At 41.7% G+C, this 19,328-nt stretch overlaps 1 protein-coding gene across 39 annotated transcripts in view; it reads left to right on the forward strand.

Annotated features, from left to right (window-relative positions):
- The window catches only part of clasp2 (cytoplasmic linker associated protein 2), a 320,216-nt gene that overhangs the window by 239,825 nt on the left and 61,063 nt on the right, over positions 1–19,328 (forward strand). For all 39 annotated transcript variants that reach the window (XM_072571110.1, XM_072571117.1, XM_072571109.1 and 36 more), the window contains one exon: positions 7,975–8,118. In XM_072571110.1, coding sequence (XP_072427211.1) covers positions 7,975–8,118 — 144 coding nt within the window. The remainder of the gene's footprint in view (positions 1–7,974; positions 8,119–19,328) is intronic.

The raw sequence follows: 19,328 nt of genomic DNA on the forward strand, positions 1-19,328 counted from the left end.
ATTTTCTCTGTTTCTCATAAAAAACAATGAATGATATACGTGCAAAGTGCAACCTTTGGGGGGAAAAAACTACTCCCAATTAAAAATTACTTTATTTCAGACAGAGGAATTCTAACCAGGTCTGTTTATTTTAGAAAGTTGAACAAGATGCATAGGAGGCAGCAATGGTATAGTGATAATGTCACTGGAATAGTAATCCAGAGGTCCAGGTTCACCTTCCCATCTTGACAGCTGATGGAATTTAAATTTAAATAATTAATAATTAAAGTTAGTACCTGTAGTGGTGACCATGAACCATCATTGATAGTTGTCTGATTCACTAATGTCCTTATTTCCATGTGACTCCAGATCCACAGCCAAGGGTTGAATCTTAAATGCCTTCTGAAATTATTTCAAAAACTTTTGAGTTGTTCTAAACAACTACAAAATCAAAAAGGAAGAGAACCAAACTGACTTAGCATTGGCATAGGTGTCAAAAACAAGTGTCATAAGACCCAGCCATGTCATCATTGCCAAATCCACCTCCTGACATCTATTGACTTGTGCCAAAAATGATGGAGCTGTCCAACACAGTAGTCAAGCGACAACCTGACATGTCCTACTCCCTCAGTCACACCTTAGAATGTTCCTGAACCACCATCACCCTACCTAGGTATATACTGTCACCCCAGCAAGACAGATTCAGTGACGCAGTGATATAATCAAAAGCGATACCTCAACATTGAATCTGTATCCCATAAAATCTCATGGCATCAGGATTAACCATTCAATTGATGAATCACTTCTCCTCCATGTTGAACACCAGTTGGAAGAAGCATTGATTGATGGCAAGAACGCAGAATGTACTTTGGCTGGAGGACTTCAATGTCCATCACTAAAAGTGGCTTAGTGACACTAATCTCTGTTGACCAAGTCTTGAAAGACATAGCTGCTCAATTGATCTTACAATAGGTGGTGTGGGAACCAACAAAAGGTAGAAACCTACTTGACCTTAAACTCGCCAGGATGTCACAGACAGTATTGATCAGAGTGGCCATTGCACAATCCTTGTGGAGATGAAAGATGGTACCTCCTCTGTAACATAGAACATTATGGCGTAGTACAGGCCCTTCGGCCCTCAGTGTTGCGCTGACCTTTCGAACCAATCTGAAGCCCATCTATCCTACAGTATTCCATTCTCATCCATATGTCTATCCAATGACCATGTAAATGCCCTTAAAGTTGGTGAGTCGACTACTGCTGAAGGCAGTGTGTTTCATGCCGACCTCTGACACCTGTCCTATATCTTTCACTCCTTAATCTAAAGCTATGACCTCTCATGTTAGCCAGCACCATCAGAAGAAAAAGGCTCTCACTGTCCATCCTAAATAGCTCTCTGATTATCTTGTATGTCTCAATTAAGTTACCTCTTGACCTTCTCTCTAATGAAAACAGCCTCAAGTTCCTCAGCCTTTCCTCATAAGACCTTCCGAACATACCAGGCAACATCCTAGTAAATCTCCTCTGAGCCCTTTTCAAAGCTTCCGCTTCCTTCCTACAAGGCAGTGGCCAGAACTGTACGCAGTACTCCAAGTGCAGCTGCACCAGAGTTTTGTACAGCTGCATCATGACCTCGTGGCTCTGAAACTCTATCCCTCTACCAATAAAAGCTAACACACCTATTCCTTCTTAACAACCCTATCAACTTGGGTGCCACTTTCAGGAATCTTTGTACATGGTCACAGAGATCTCTCTGCTCTTCTACACTACCAAACATCTTACCATTAGTCCAGTATTCTTTATTTCTATTGCAGTTTCCAAAGTGAATCACCTCACTTTTCCGCATTAAACTTCATTTGACACCTGTCAGCCCAGCTCTGCAGCTTATCTATGTCCCTCTGTAACCTGCAACATCTTTCAGCACTACCTACAACTCCACCAACCTTAGTGTCATCCACAAATTTACTAACCTGTCCTTCTACGTCCTCATCTAGGTCATTTATAAAAATGACAAACAACACTGGCCCAAAATTAGATCCTTGTGGTACTCCCCTAGTAATTGAACTCCAGGATGAACATCTCCTGTCAACCACTACCCTCTGTCTTTCAGCTAGCCAATTTCTAATCCAAACTGTTAAATCACCCTCAATCCCTTGCCTCTGTATTTTGTGCAATAGCCTACCGTGGGGAACCTTATCAAATGCCTCACTGAAATCCATATACACCACATCAACTTCTTTACCCTCATCCACCTGTTTGGTCACCATCTCAAAGAACTCTAAGGTTTGTGAGGCACGACCTTCCCTTCACAAAACTGTTAACTATCCCGAATCAACTTATTCCTCTCTCTAGAGGATTATAAATCCTATCTGTTATAACCTTTTCCAACACTTAACCCACAACCGACGTAAACAGGATAGATCCAGCAAATAAAACTGAATATCCTTGAAGTGCTCTGGACCATCATCACCAGCTGATTTGTAATTAATGGCAGTCTTATGTCCCAGCACTCTACGATTACTATCAAGCCGGGTAATCAATTTTGTTCGAATTAAGCAGCAACAGACATACCTAAAAACCAAAACTACCCTAACCAATAGATTAAAGCTACGGAGTTCTGCCACATCTGTTTCTGACTGATAGTAGGCATTGAAGAAGTGACAGTAGGTGATGGCTGCACAAGTATTCCTGAATAATGGAGGACCCCAGCAACTCGCTGCAAAACAAAAACCCCAAAGAACTGCAGATGTTGGAAATCAGAAATTGCTGGAAAAGCCCAGCAGGTCTAGCAGCACCTATGGAGAGGGAGCAGAGGTATTGTTTCATGTCTAGTGACTCTTCTTCAGAACAGGGTGATATGACTGCAAAGAACTATCTTCAGTCAGAAGTACCAAGTGGATGATCCATCTCAGCTCCCTCCGAAGATCCCAGAATTGTGGATGCCACTCTTCAACAATATGGATTTTTCCCCTGTGACATTCAGAAATATTTGAAGGCACTGGATACTGCAAAAGCTGTGGGCCCTGAAGTGTTCCAGCAGTAGTACAGAAAACGTGTGCTCAGGTATTTTTCATACCCTTAGGCTGTTGCAATACAGCTACAATACTGGCATCTACCGAACAAATGAAAAATTGCCCAGTTATGTGCTGAGCATAAAAAGCAGGACAAATTCAATCAAACCAATTACCACCCCATCAGTTTATTCTGAATCATCAGCAAAATCATGAAAGTTGTCATTGATGCTATCACGCAACACTTATTCAGCAGTAAGCAGCTCAGTGACTCTCAGTTCGTGTTTTGCCAGGACTGCCTGGCTTTTGACCTCATAACTTTGATTCGATCACATACAAAAGAGCTGAACTCCAGAGATCAGGTGAGCGTGATTGCTCTCAACACGGACTGGGCTGATGTGGCAAGTAACATTCTTGCCATGCAAGTGCTTTTCAAAAACTATTTCCAACAGGAGCGAATCTAACCATCAATCGTTGATGTTCAATGGCATTGCAATTGCGGAATCTCCCACTAAGAACAACTGGGGGACACCACTGACCAGAAATTAAACTGGACTAGTCATAGAAATATTGTTGGACAAGAGCAAGTCAAAGTCTAGGAATTCTGCAAGGAGTATCTCATTCCCTGTCTCCCCACTGCCTGTTCACCATCTACAAGGCATGAGTGCATAACACCATATGGAGTAGAAGTGGGCAATTCAGCTCACTGAGTTGGCTCTGCAGGGAATAAAATAATCTGACCGTCCTCAACTCCACGGTTCTGCCTTTTCCCAATGACTCTTGATTCCCTTGTTGATTAAAAATCAGCCTTTAGCAGCTTGAGTGCACTTCATACCTAGCCTCAGTAGACCTCCATGATAAAAATTTCAACAGATTGACAACCTTCCTGAGAGAAGAAATCATCTTTGTTTTAAATGTGTCTCTCTTTATTCTGAGATTATGCCCTCTGATCCTCAACTGTCCCACAAGGAGAAACAATTGTCTGGCATCTACCCTTCCAAACTCTTTGAGAATCTTGTATGTTTCAATGAAGTCTCCACTTATTCTTCTAAACTCCAGTGAGTACGAGCCCAATATACTCAACCTGTCTCCATTAAATAGTTCCTACATACCTGGTGTAAGCTTAGTGTACCTTCCATGGACAGCCTCGACTGCCAGTATATCTTCCCTTAAATGAGGGGCCCAAACCTGAGTCATTTGTAATGAACCACACTGACATTGTTCCACCTCTAATTAATTATTTTCACTGTGATACTAAGTCATGATGCTTGCTCAGAGAGTTGGTGCAGACTCACTGAGCTGAATGGCCTGTGTTCTGTGAGAATTTTGTGATTCTCTGAGGTGTTGAGGAAGGTAAAACAAATAGAGGGAAGCTGATGACCAATGTCAATTGGATAATACAGTTAAGAACCACATTAACTACAGAAAGGTCAGGGAGGCAATGAAAAATAATAAGATAGGTAAAGAGAATGTGCAACAAGATACTGGCAACTAACCTAATGAGAAATTCAAAAACCTTCTACAGGCATACAAATGTTCAAGGGCAGCTGAATTGAGAAAGGGTTGAGAGGATCCAGACATTGAGGTCATAGGCAAAATTTTCAGTGGTCTCGACATTACATCGAGAGTGAAATAATTCACTGTTGTGGCAAAGCCAAACCAGAGGGTACAAGTTAAGCTGATTAGCAAAAGAACCAAAGATGATGTTTTTATATACTGGAAATGGTTAGGGTCTGTATTGCATTGCTTGAGCAGGTGGTGGAAGCAGTTTGCAGTCACTTTCAAAAGAAAGTTAGATAAACTATTGAAGCTAAAAGGAAGTGGGCAGGGTTATGGGAAAAGGACTGGATCATGTGACTAGTTAAAAATTTCTTGCAGTCAGACAATGTGAACTCATCAGGCCAAATGGCCTCCTGTGCTGTTCCCATTTTGGGATTCTGTCCAAATTATTGGAATAATTCATTATTTTCAGTCCTGACTTGCCTCTTTTTTTTTTTCCTTATTTCTATCACTTCATTCAATTGTTGGGTATTTCATTTTTGTTGGTACAAAATATTTTTCCATTATGCTTTCCTCAATGAAATCCAAATTTTCCTTAACTCATTTTAACTAATTTCAAAACTGCCACATGGGAATCAGTTTTTAAGTTCGGTAATTTTAATTACAGAAACTAAAGCCTGCTAACTATTAAAACTTATAACCATTTCAGTTTGATTTCTCACTGATTAAAATTAGCCATTTTAGTTATGAGTTGGTGAAAATTGAATACTGTCCCTTTCAAGTTGAAGAGTGAAGTCATTGGAAATATCTCTCTTGTCTCTCCATCCCCTAGAGATGTAGCAAACTATTACATCTCCTCCACTTCCTGCTCCTCTGCTCTTGAACCCCACCCCTCCAATCGCCACCAGGACAGAACCCCACTGGTCCTCACCTACCACCCCACCAACCTCCAGATACATCGTATCATCCTTCGTCATTTCCGCCACCTCCAAACAGACCCCACCACCAAGGATATATTTCCCTCCCCACCCCTATCAGCGTTCCGGAAAGACTACTCCCTCCACGACTCCCTCGTCAGATCCACACCCCCCACCAGCCCAACCTCCACTCCCAGCACCTTCCCCTACAACCACAAGAAATGCAAAACTTGCGCCCAAACCTCCCTCCAAGGCCCCAAGGCCTTCCATATCCATCAGAAATTCACCTGCACCTCCACACACATCATTTACTGCATCCGCTGCACCCGATGTGGCCTCCTATACATTGGGGAGACAGGCCGCCTAATTGCAGAATGTTTCAGAGAACACCTCTGGGACACCCGCACCAACCAACCCAACCGCCCCGTGGCTGAACACCTTTAACTCCTCCTCCCACTCCGCCAAGGACATGCAGGTCCTTGACCACCTCCATCGCCAGACCATGGCAACATGACGCCTGGAGGAAGACCGCCTCATCTTCGCCTAGGAACCCTCCAACCACAAGGGATGAATGCAGATTTCTCCAGCTTTCTCATTTCCCCTTCCCCCACCTTTTTCCAGTCCCAATTCTCAGACTCAGCACCGCCTTCTTGACCTGCAATCTTCTTCCCGACCTCTCCGCCCCTACCACCTCTCCGGCTTATCACCCTCACCTTAACCTCCTTCCACCTATCGTATTCCCAACGCCCCTGCCCCAAGTGCCTCCTCCCTACCTTTTATCTTAGCCTGCTTGGCACACCCTCCTCATTCCTGAAGAAGGGCTTATGCCCGAAACGTCGATTCTTCTGTTCCTTTGATGCTGCCTGACCTGCTGTGCTTTTCCAGCAACACATTTTTAAGCTCTGCTCTCCAGCATCTGCAGTCCTCACTTTCTCCTAGCAAATTATTACAGTACGTTATCTGTCATAGTGAATAGGAAAAGGCCATCTGCTCAATGAGATCATTGCTGATCTGATCTGTGGCCTAACTCCATATATCTGCCTTTGGTTGTATCTCTTAACTTTTTTGTCAAACAAACACACTATCTATCTCAGATTTAAAATTAACAGATTGAGTATTAACTGCTATTTGTGGAAGAGAGTTCCAAACATGAACCATCCTTCATATATAGAAGTGTTTTCTAACAACTGTCCTGAATAATCATGCTGTAATTTTTACACTATGCACCCCATTTCTAGAACACCCAACCAGTGGAAATCTTTCTCCCATCTTTTCTGGCTAATATCTTGAGGACTTCAGTCAGATTGCCCCTTGATTTCTTATTTTCTAGAGAAAATACGCCTAACAGATCCCCTCATAACCTAATCTCTGAAGTCCAGGAATCATTGTTGTCAGCTGCTATTATACTCCCATCAAAGCCAATACATCCTTCCTAAGGTGTAGTGCTCAGATCTACTTACAGTACTCCAAGTGGAATCTAACTACAGTTTTTTATCGGTGCAATAAAACCTCCATGTACTTTTATACTCCAGTCCTCGAGATATCAAGGCCAGCATTGCATTAGCCTTCTTGATTATTTTCTGCATCTGTTCAAAGCATTTTAAAAATCTCTGCACCTGAACACCTAAATCTCTTTTGAATGTAACTTCAAATGTCAAAAAGGTATCCTGATCTTTCTTGGTCCATAACTTCACGCATTCTTACATTGAACGCCATCTGCCACAGTTGTGCCCAATCATTTAGTCTATCACTAGCTCTTTGTAATTTTATACTTTTATAATGCCACCTAACTTTGTCACCAGCATATTTCAATATTTGGACTTTTTTTGCCATTATCCAAATTAAGAAATAGTGTGAATAAGTGACACAACAACACAGATCCTTGTGGAACACCACTAGTCACATACTACCAATTTGAAGACTTCCCATTATCCCTTTTTCTATCACCTGCACGCTATCAGTTTCCCAGCTATGTCAGTAATATGTTCTAAATTCCATGGCCTTCTACTTTGATATGTTTTGCAGAAGGATATTGCTGCTGCTCAGTTGAGATCTAGTACCAATTAAATAGGTCAGATTGTTATCATAATTTCAGATTTTCATTTCAAAACAGACAGAATCTGTTAACAATCAACAGATAATTTTTATTACATACAGTTAACAAGCCATATGGATCATTGGGAAATAATGGATTAGCCATAATTTTGTTGAATGAGAGAATTTGTTTAAGAGGCTGAATGGCCTTGTGTACAAAACTGGAAATTAAGCTTGAACCTTATATAACTGTTGCTCAACAAATTTGTTTCTGCAAAGATAACATGAATAAGTGAAGGAAAATTCATACCAACCTCATTAACATTAGATAAAGTAGAAAAGGAATCTGATCAATAAGAAATGAAGTATCAGAACATCCTGGTTATACTCTTATTATCATCAAGTTCCCATTCATAGTGTCTGAACACATGTTTATTGTTAATAGAAGTTGCGTGTTCTTGGTTTTAAATGTGCTTTTCTCTTAGAAATAAAGCCATAATTTGCACAGTTTCATTGGTTGATCTGACTTGCAGGTTAAAGTTGCCATATTGAAGTACATCGAAACGTTGACTCTACAGATGGATCCTGCAGATTTTGTAAATTCCAGTGAAACCCGTCTAGCAGTATCAAGGATCATCACGTGGACAACTGAGCCAAAGAGCTCTGATGTTAGAAAGGTATCTATTTTGTCTGACCTTTTTTATATTTAATTTTTAATGTGTTCTATTTTTGATCACAGGACTAAAAAATCAAAAGAAACCATGCACCATTATTATTTTCCTGTTATGATTGTCAAAATAGAAAATTGTGTGATAAATCAGTTAGTGCAGTTGGCCAATAAACTATCAAACAATGAAATGCTGGTCGAATAATTGAGACTTCTGACTCTTTGAAATACTTAAATCAAAACCAAGTCAAAATGGTACCAACGTTTTACCTTGAGAAATCTGAAGTGCTCAGAATTTGGTACAAAGATAGGATTGAGTAAAGTTCAAGAGATTAATAACTTGAAAGGATATTAATATATTTCTAACAAAAATAGGAGCAGGAGGATGTTATTCGTCCCATTGAGCCCATTCTACCATTCAGTAAGGTTATGGTTGTCCTTAACTTCAATTGCATTTTTCATCCAATCCTCATATCCCTTGATTCCTTAAGAGTCCAAAATCTGTTAATCTCAGATTTGAATATACACAACAATTGAGCATCCTCAGCCTTGTCAGTAGACAATTCTAAAGATTGCAATGCTCTTTGAGTGAATAAATCTTTCCTTATTACAGTCCTAAATAGCTATCACTATATCCTGAGACTGAGCCTTCCCATTTCAGGCTCTAATCCTGAAAGACATCCTCTCAGCATCAATCCTGTGCACCTTTCTCAGAATGTTCTTTGGTTCAATGACGTCCTTTCATTCTCTAAACTCCAAAGAGCATCTCCTCAAGGAAACACTTATCTCAGGAATCAATCTGAAGAACCTTGGTTCCAGCACCTCTGAAGAAGCTGTATCCTTCTTCAGTTGGTACTTTCCCTGTAGCAACCAATATCTTAAAAGAAAATTTGAACTTAGTTACTAGCTAAAAGAATGACATGACCAAGATTTCATGTTTTAAAGCTTTTACTGTAACAAACAGACTCGAAGCAGCATTGAGTAAACAGTACTTCTGTCACTGATTTTAAACTGCAGAAGACAATTTTCTCATTTCACTTTTTTCAGCAATGAAAAAGCTCTCCTTCAAAGGTTTCCTTACACTGTCCCTTAAAGTAGTCATTTGATTTTTAAAGATCCAATCTGAAGTGATTCTTAGCTCCTGCAAGGTCACTTCCATTCCCTTTTTTGTGGTCTGTTAATGTTTAAGCCAGAACAGCTTTTATGGTGAGTGCTTTCGTAGAGATTTACATGTTAATCAAATCTTACAAGTTCTCTCAAATTTGATCTTTTCAATCTGCTTACTGGTTTGTACTCCTCATACACATTAACACCATTTCTGTTACACCTCTCCAGTAAGATGTGAGAAGCCATTACAGATGTAGTGAGGTTTCAGAAACTTGTTTCCAAGATAAAGCAACTTATAACATGCTATACACCTAACAAGTCTATAACAATTAACTTACTGTATACGTACAATGCTAGGAAATTTTCCCTGGAACTGTTATATTTTGCCACAAAACTGTCGACTTATAGTTTAAGTTGTATCAGTCGAATGCACCTAACAGTTAAGAATCCATTTCTGTATTTTGTAGACATTACATTTCTTTCTCTCAAATGGACAATTTGTTTCATTTCTGTGATTGTCACAGTACATCTCCTTTCTCTTTCTGAATACATTTCACAACATTTGTGTCTGAGAGTAAAAGTCTTCCTAATCAATTCGGAATTTTATCAAGTGTACAACTTGCACTGATAATACGATATAATACAAGTTGTGATTTTTAAAAACTCTATCAAGTGTAAGATGTAAGTCAAAATGAAATCCTGTGTCCTTCCGCATTTTTCCATGGCACTTTAAAGAAGAACCAAATGCCATATTAGAATCAGTCTGTAAACTATTTGAACCAGATTATAACATTTGATTTCCATTTTCTTTTGGCATACAAGTTTTTTTTTAATTGTCCATAATAAGAAAAAACATTTCAGCCTAGTTACACAGCTGAATTGCCTTACTGCTGTTTAAATAAAAATTACAATTATCTTGTAAGAATCTCATCAAGTTTAGGTCAGTGATCATATGATGTGGTCCTCCAGAATTTTTTTTAAATAAGTCATTCACAGGAAGTGGGCATCACTGGTTAAGCCAGCTTTCATTGCCCATCCCCAAGTGCCCAGAGATCAGTTGAGAGTCAACCACATTGTTGTGGGTCTGGAATCACGTGTAGGCCAGGACAGGCGAGAATAGCATATTTCCTTCCTTAAAGGATATTAGTGAACCAGATGGGTTTTTCCGACAATCGGCAATGATTTCATGGTCATCTTAATTCCAGATTTTTTTATTGGTTCAAATTTCAACACATCTGCCGTGATGGGATTTGAACCCTGGTACTCAGAATATTAGTTTGGTTGTGTATTAATAGTCCAGCAATACTACTAGGAAGCTGTGAAGGAAATTAGCAAGCAGGATCTCAAAAGTAGTAATTTCTGACTATTCCAAGCACCATGGCGAGGTGAGTATAGAAACAGAAGGATAAAGCTAATGAATCTGTGGCTGGAGGGATGGTGCAACTGAGAGGCCTTTAGATTCTTGGAACCTTGGTGGGGGGGCGGGGGGAGGACCTGTTGTACTCAAACAGAATGAGACTTAATTTCTTGTTGAATATTTTGCTTTTTTTGGGGAGAGTTTAAACTACTTAGCAGGGATATAGGAACCAAGATATAAGACTGAAAGGAATATCAAGGTATACCGAATATTGGAAGAGATAGGAAGCACCAATAAGGTACTGAGAGTTAATAGGTAGAATAAAGGAGAAAGTAATAAAGTCAAATGAGGGTTACAGGCATTTAGATGCTTGCCCAAGCTTGGTAAATAAAATGGCAAGCTGTGCTTATAACTCAGTGTGGAAATATGATGCTGTTGCTAGAGACCTGGCTCAAGGGCATTATATATTCATGGATGCAAGGTGTTCAGAAAAGATAGCAAAGGGAGAGTAGTACAGTATTGAATAAAGATAACATTGATATGCAGAAGGAAGAGGGCAAAAGAGACAGTTTATTAATATAGGTGACTTTAGCTCTCATGTATATCAGAAAAATCAAATTGGCAGAGATAGCCATCAGGAAGAATTCATAGTGTATTCAGGACATTATTTTGGAATTTAAAAAATCCAAAGAACTGCAGATGCTAGAAATCAGAAATAAAAACTCAGGTGGTTGACATCACCACCTGAAGGTCTAGGTGAAGTATAAAACACTCCACTTGTATTGCTGAATACATTCCACAGCAGTCAATAAAATGGTTTCTAAGTTGTGATCTTTTGTCCCCAGTAGACTTGTCATTGTGGACTTTCAGAAGTCGGATGTTTTAATGTACAGAATACAAGTTTGCAAATGTATTGTCTCATTAAGGCATTTAGGTAAAATTTAACCAGAGAGTTCACTCTCTCAGCGGAGCAGGTAATGGCTGTCTGATGGTGTTTATATCGCGACTTAAACTAGTCCAGTTATTTTTTTAAACGGTTAAAATTTAAAGTTTTTTTAAAAACGCCTAGCGGACCCGGAAGCTGGTGTCGCGCTAGCTTACCTGGGAAGGTTTTTTTCTCTATAAAAGCACGCAGGCGAGAAACCCTGAGGCACTACAGGGGTAGAGCCTCCCGCCCGCCCTCCTCCTCTAACCTAATAAGACCCGTTGTGGTAAGCAGGTAAGTGCTACATTTTGCTTGTTTGTTTCTTTAGATCTAGTTTTCTTTTTAAAGTTTACCTTTTAGAGGGATGACAGCGAAGGCAGTGCAGTGTTCCTCTTCCAAGATGTTTTGAGGTGAGGGAAGCCATGAGCGTCCCTGCTGATTACACTTGTGGGAAGTGCACCCATCTCCAGCTCCTCCAAGACCGTGTTAGGGAACTGGAGCTGGAGTTGGATGAACTACGGATCATTCGGGAGGCAGAGGGGGTCATAGATCAGAGCTTTAGGGAAGTAGTTACTCCGAAAGTTATCGACAGATGGGTGACAGTGAGGGGGACTGGGAGGAAGCAGCCAGTGCAGGGTCCCCCTGTGGTCATTCCTCTCAATAACAAGTATACCGTTTTGGAAACTTGTGGGGGGTCGACTTACCAGGGGTAAGCAACGAGGTTCAGGCCTCTGGCACGGAGCCTGTCCCCGTTGCTCAGAAGGGAAGGGCGGAGAAAGGTAGAGCGATAGTTATTGGGGACTCAATAGTGAGGGGCACAGATAGGCGGTTTTGCGGGGGCGAGAGAGACTCAAGTTTGGTATGTTGCCTCCCCGGTGCAAGGGTACGTGATGTCTCTGATCGTGTTTTCCGGGTCCTTAAGGGGGAGGGGGAGCAGCCCCAGGTCATGGTCCACGTTGGCACCAACGACATAGGTAGGAAGAGGGGTGAGGATGTTAGGCAGGCTTTCAGGGAGCTAGGTTGGAAGCTCAGCTAGAATGAACAGAGTTGTTGTCTCTGGTCTGTTACCCGTGCCACGAGATCGAGAGTCAAGGAATAGGGAGAGAGAACAGTTTAAATGCGTGGCTACAGGGATGGTGCAGGAGGGAGGGATTCGGTTTCTGGACAACTGGGGTTCTTTCTGGGGAAGGTGGGACCTCTATAAACAGGATGGTCTCCACCTGAACCTGAGGGGCACCAGTATCTTTGGGGGGAGGTTTGCTAGTGCTCTTTGGGAGGGTTTAAACTAGCTCTGCAGGGGCATGGGAACCTGGACTGTAGCTTTAGGGTACAGGACCTCGAGTGTAGGGAGGTTAGGAACAAGGCATCGATCTCGAAGGAGGGTGCCGGTAAACAGGAAGGTGGCTTGAAGTGTATATACTTCAATGCCAGAAGTATAAGAAATAAGGTAGGTGAACTTGCAGCGTGGGTTGGTACCTGGGACTTCGATGTTGTCGCCATTACAGAGACGTGGGTAGAACAGGGACAAGAATAGCTATTGCAGGTTCCAGGGTTTAAATGTTTCAGTAGGGTCAGAGGTGGGGGTAAAAGAGGGGGAGGTGTGGCATTGCTTGTCAAGGATAGTATTACAGTGGTGGAAAGGACGATGGATGAAGACTCGCCGTCTGAGGTAGTTTGGGCTGAGGTTAGAAATAGGAAAGGTGAGGTCACCCTGTTAGGAGTTTTCTACAGGCCTCCTAATAGTCCGAGAGACGTAGAAGAAAGGATTGTGAGGAAGATTCAGGAGAAGAGTGAAAGTAATAGGGTGGTTGTTATGGGGGACTTTAACTTTCCAGATATTGACTGGGAAAGCTATAGCTCAAGTACGTTAGATGGGTCGGTGTTTGTCCAATGTGTGCAGGAGGGTTTCCTGACACAATATGTGGTGAGGCCATACTGGATTTGGTTCTAGGTAATGAACCAGGCCAGGTGTTCGACTTGGAGGTTGGTGAGCACTTCAGGGACAGTGACCACAACTCGGTGACTTTTACTCTAATGATGGAGAGGGATAAGTGTGTACTGCAGGGCAGGAGTTATAGCTGGGTGCAGGGAAATTATGATGCGGTGAGGCATGACTTAGGATGTGTGGATTGGAAAGATAGGCTTCAAGGGAAGGACACAAATGATATTGGGTGTCCTTGATAAGTATGTACCAGTCAGGCAGGGAGGAAACGGTCTTGTGAGGGAGCCGTGGTTTAATAAGGAATTGGAATCCCTTGTAAAAGGTAAGAGGGCGTCCTATGTAAAGATGAGGCGTGAAGGTTCAGTTGGGGCGATCGAGAGTTATAAGGTAGCCAGGAAGGATCTAAAGAGAGAGCTAAGAGCAGCAAGGAGGGGACATGAAAAGTCCTTGGTTGGTAGGATTAGGGAAAACCCAAAGGCTTTCTATAGGTATGTCAGGAATAAAAGGATGACTAGGGTAGGTATCGGTCCAGTCAAGGATAGTAGTGGGAAGTTGTGTGTGGAGGCAGAGGAGATTGGAGAGACACTAAATCAATACTTTTCGTCAGTTATCACTCAGGAACAGGACGTTGTTGCTGATGTGAATATTGAGTCACAAGTGATTAGAATGGATGGCTTTGAGGTATGTAAGGAAGAGGTCCGGGGAATACTGGAAAGGGTGAAAATAGATAAGTCCCCTGGGCCTGATGGCATTTATCCTAGGATCCTCTGGGAAGCTAGGGAGGAGATAGTGGAGCCATTGGCCTTCATTTTTATGTCGTCATTGTCTACAGGAATAGTGCCAGAGGACTGGAGGATAGCGAATGTGGTCCCCTTGTTCAAGAAGGGGAGTAGGGACAGCCCTAGTAACTATAGGCCAGTGAGTCTCACTTCTGTTGTGGGCAAAGTCTTAGAGACAATTGTAAGGGATAGGATTTATGAACATCTGGATAGGAATAATGTGATCAAGGATAGTCAGCATGGTTTTGTGAAGGGCAGGTCGTGCCTCACAAACCTTATTGAATTCTTTGAGAAGGTGACTAAGGAGGTGGACGAGGGTAAAGCGGTAGATGTGGTGTATATGGATTTTTACAAGGCGTTCGATAAGGTACCCCATGGTAGGCTACTGCAAAATTTACGGAGGTATGGCATTGAGGGTGCATTAGAGGTTTGGATTAGGAATTGGCTGGCTGGAAGGAGACAGAGGGTAGTAGTTGATGGTAAAGGTTCATCTTGGAGTGCAGTAACTAGCGGTGTTCCACAAGGATCTGTTTTGGGACCATTGCTATTTGTCATTTTTATAAATGACGTGGAGGAGGGGCTTGAAGGTTGGGTGAGCAAGTTTGCAGATGATACGAAAGTCGGGGGAGTGGTGGACAGCGAAGAAGGATGTGGGAAGTTACAGCGGGATATAGATAAGTTGCAGAGCTGGGCAGAATGGAGTTCAATGTAGCTAAGTGTGAAGTCATTCACTTTGGTAGGAGTAACAAGAAGATGGATTACTGGGCTAATGGTAGGCTACTTGGTAGTGTGGATGAGCAGAGGGATCTTGGTATCCATGTACACAGATCTCTGAAAGTTGCCACCCAGGTAAATAGTGCTGTGAAGAAGGCATATGGCGTACTGAGCTCTATTGGTAGAGGAATTGAGTTCCGGAGTCCTGAGGTCATGTTGCAGTTGTATAAGACTCTGGTGCGGCCTTATCTGGAGTATTGTGTGCCGTTTTGGTCGCCATACTACAGGAAGGATGTGGAGGCACTGGAACGGGTGCAGAGGAGGTTTACCAGGATGTTGCCTGGCATGGTAGGAAGATCGTATGAGGAAAGGCTGAGGCACTTGGGGCTGTTCTCATTGGAGAAAAGAAGGTTTAGGGGAGATTTGATAGAGGTGTACAAGATGATTAGGGATTTAGATAGGGTTGACAGTGAGAACCTTTTTCCGCGTATGGAGTCAGCTGTTACTAGGGGACACAGCTTTAAATTGAGGGGAGTTTGGTATAGGACAGATGTTAGGGGTAGATTGTTTACTCAGCGGGTTGTGAGTTCATGGAATGCCCTGCCAGTATCAGTGGTGGACTCTCCCTCTTTTTGGTCATTCGAGCGGGCATTGGATAAGCATATGGAGGTTATTGGGCTAGTGTAGGTTATGTAGGCTTCGGTCGGCGCAACATCGAGGGCCGAAGGGCCTGTACTGCGCTGTATTTTTCTATGTTCTATGTTTCCCCTTTTTTTTTTAAACACTGTTGCACATTATTTTGAAGAAATTATTTATGTAACAGAATGTTATGGACTAACAATGTTTTTCTTGTGGTTTATGGGATAACTTGGTATGTGTATGGAATGAATAGCCAGAGGAAGTGTTGGAGGCTAGTACAACTGCACCATTTAAAAGGCATTTGGATGGGTATATGAATAGGGAGGGTTTGGAGGGATGTGGGCCACGGGCTGGTAGGTGGGACTAGATTGGGTTGGGATATCTGGTTGGCATGGACGGGTTGGACCAAAGGGTCTGTTTCTGAGCTGTATATCTCTATGACTCTTTAAAACAGATTGTTGGAAAAACTCAAGTCTTGCAGCATCTGTAGAGTGAAAGCAGATTTCGCGTTTCTTGTCCAGTGACCTAGTACAATGTTATGGAGCTGAAAATGTGTTGCTGGAAAGGTGCAGCGGGTCAGGCAGCATCCAAGGAACAGGAGAATCGACGTTCTTTGGATACTGCCTGACCTGCTGTGCTTTTCCAGCAACACATTTTCAGCTCTGATCTCCAGCATCTGCGGTCCTCACTTTCTCCTACAATGTTATGGATCCAGTCAGTGATCAAATTATTTTGGATCTAGTAATATCTAACGAAGCAGATTGGTCTTCCAGTAAAAGATTCCAATAAAATAGTGACCATAACTTGGAAGAACTAGGCACTCAGTTTGCAATTAGAAACTTGGGTCCAAAGCAATTACGCTAAATTTATATAGGGATTTAAAGACCGAGTAGGCTAGAGTAAATTGGGAAAGGAGTTTAGAAGGAAAAACAGAAGAAAAAAATGGTAAACATTTAAGAAAATAATTCATGGCTCACAGAACAGACATATATCCACATCCATCAAAGTTTTACTTGCACGTCCACTAATATCATTTATTGTATCCATTGCTCCCAATGCGGTCTCCTCTACATTGGGGAGACTGGGCGCCTCCTAGCGGAGCGCTTTAGGGAACATCTCCGGGACACCGCACCAATCAACCACACCGCCCCATGGCCCAACATTTCAACTCCCCCTCCCACTCTGCCAAGGACATGGAGGTCCTGGGCCTCCTTCACCGCCGCTCCCTCACCACCAGGCGCCTGGAGGAAGAACGCCTCATCTTCCGCCTCGGAACACTTCAACCCCAGGGCATCAATGTGGACTTCAACAGCTTCCTCATTTCCCCTTCCCCCGCCTCACCCTAGTTCCAAACTTCCAGCTCAGTAACTGTCCCCATGACTTGTCCGGACTGGTCCTACCTGCCTATCTGCTTTTCCACCCTCTCCTCCCTGACCTATCACCTTCATCCCCTCCCCCACTCACCCATTGTACTCTATGCTACTTTGTCCCCACCCCCACCCTCCTCTAGCTTATCTCTCCACGCTTCAGGCTCACTGCCTTTATTCCTGATGAAGGGCTTTTGCCCGAAACGTCGATTTCGAAGCTACTTGGATGCTGCCTGAACTGCTGTGCTCTTCCAGCACCACTAATCCAGAATCTGGTTTCCAGCATCTGCAGTCATTGTTTTTACCTCGTTGATATATCCCAGTGAGGAAGAAGGATTCTAAACAAGGAGATAAACTGACCATGCTTAACCAAGGAAGTTCAGAATAATATCAAACTGAAAGAAAAAAAACTTACAATGTAGTAAACTAGAGGATTGAGAATTTTTGTTTTGAAAGCCAACAAATGGTTGCTAAAATTTAAGTGGGGGAAAATAACGTTTGGGAGCAAACTAGCAGGTAATATAAAAACATACAGTAAAAGATTCTTTAAATATATGAAAAGAAAGTGAGAGACCAAAGTGAACAAAGGTCCCTTAGAAAACAGGGCTGGGGAAATAATGATGGCAGACAAAGAAATGGCAGAGCAATTGGATAAATATTTTGCATCAGTATTCACAGTAGAGGGCTTTAGTAGCATTCCAAACATACTAAATCAAGGGATGAAAGCTGAGAAAGAAATAAATCTAATAACTATTTCCAGAGTGAAAGTACTAGGGAAACTCATGGGGTTAAAGGCTGATAAATCTCTTGGACCTTAAAAGTTTCAACCCAGGTTATGAAGTAGCTGCAGAGATAGTGGATGCACTGCAAAGTCCCAAACAACTGGAAAATTGCAAATTTAACGCCATTGTTCAAAAAAGAAAGGAAACAAAAATCGTGTAATTGTAGTCCAGTTAGCTTAATATTTGTCATTGGATAAATGGAAAGTCTATTACTAATGATAGTGGCAACACATTTAGAAATGCATAAGAATGGCTTCATGAAGGGAAAAACATACCTGACAAATTTATTACAATTCTTTGAGAAGGTAACAAGCAAAATGAATAAAGATAAATCAATAGATATAGTATATGAGCATGAATAGAGAACTGGCTAACCAATACGAGACAGTTATGATGAAGAAGGCATTTTTGGGATGCCAATCTGTAATGAGTGGAGTGCCACAGACCAGTGATGGGACCACAATTATTTACAATATAAAGCAAACTTTGTTTTAACTGGCACCCTATCAACCAGCACAAATGGTGTACCTCAATCTACAGTGATGTCTCAGTGTTTATGCTGTAAATAAAGTGCAAGAGTTACATTTAATGCCCCTGCAGTATGTTTCTTTTACTTACTGTGTGTTTTTGAATTAATTGTAGGAGGTATGTTCATGTTTTTACTTGATTTTTTTTGAGTGATGTTGACATCTTGAGACGTCAGGGTTTACTGCAGTATTGCATACCTCTTGATTATCCAGAATATTTGATCAGCCGGCACACTCCTGGTCCTGTTAATAAAAAAAAAATTGCTGTATATTAGTGACTTGGATGAGGAAAGTGAATGGACTGTTGCTAAGTTTGCAACTTACACAAACATACGGGGAGGCAAATAGTGAAATATAATATGTGAAAATGTAAGGTTATGCACTTTGTCAGGAAGAATAGAGGAGATGAATATTATTTGTATAGATAAAGACTAAAGAAAGCAGCAACATAGAGGATTTTGCAAATGCTTGTGCTTAAATTACCAAAAAGCTAATATGAAAATTCAGGAGTTAAAAGAATAAGGAAAGGGAATATTGACCTTTATTTCAATGGAACCGAATATAAAATAGGGAGGTCTTACTAAAACAATGCAAGGCACCAGCCAGATCAGAGCTGAAGTATTTTGTACAGTTTTGGTTATCTAAGGAATGATATACTGACATTGGAGACAGTCCAGAGATTGTTCACTAGATTGATCTTGGGTATGGAGGGATTATCTTTTGAGGAGAGGTTGAGTAGGTTGGGCGTTTCCTCTTTGTAGTTTAGAAGAATGAGAGGAAACATTACTGAAACATATAAAGCTTTTAGAAAGCTTGAGAGGATATTACCTGGAGAGGTTGTTTCCTTTTGTGAAAGAGTCGTTGATCTACACAGAAAAAGGCCCTTCAGCCCATCACGTCCACACCCATCAAAAACAACCGCCTGTTCTAATCTCATTTTCAAGCATTTGATCCATAGCCTTGTTTGTGTTGCCATTCCAAGTGCACATCTAAATACTGAAGGTTTCTGTCTCTTCCACCTTTACAAGCAGTCAGTTCCAGATTTCAACCACCTTTTGGAAGACAAAGTCAAAGTACTGAC

The sequence above is a fragment of the Chiloscyllium punctatum genome, chromosome 5 (genome assembly GCF_047496795.1).
Source record: "Chiloscyllium punctatum isolate Juve2018m chromosome 5, sChiPun1.3, whole genome shotgun sequence".
Classification (NCBI taxonomy): domain Eukaryota; kingdom Metazoa; phylum Chordata; class Chondrichthyes; order Orectolobiformes; family Hemiscylliidae; genus Chiloscyllium; species Chiloscyllium punctatum.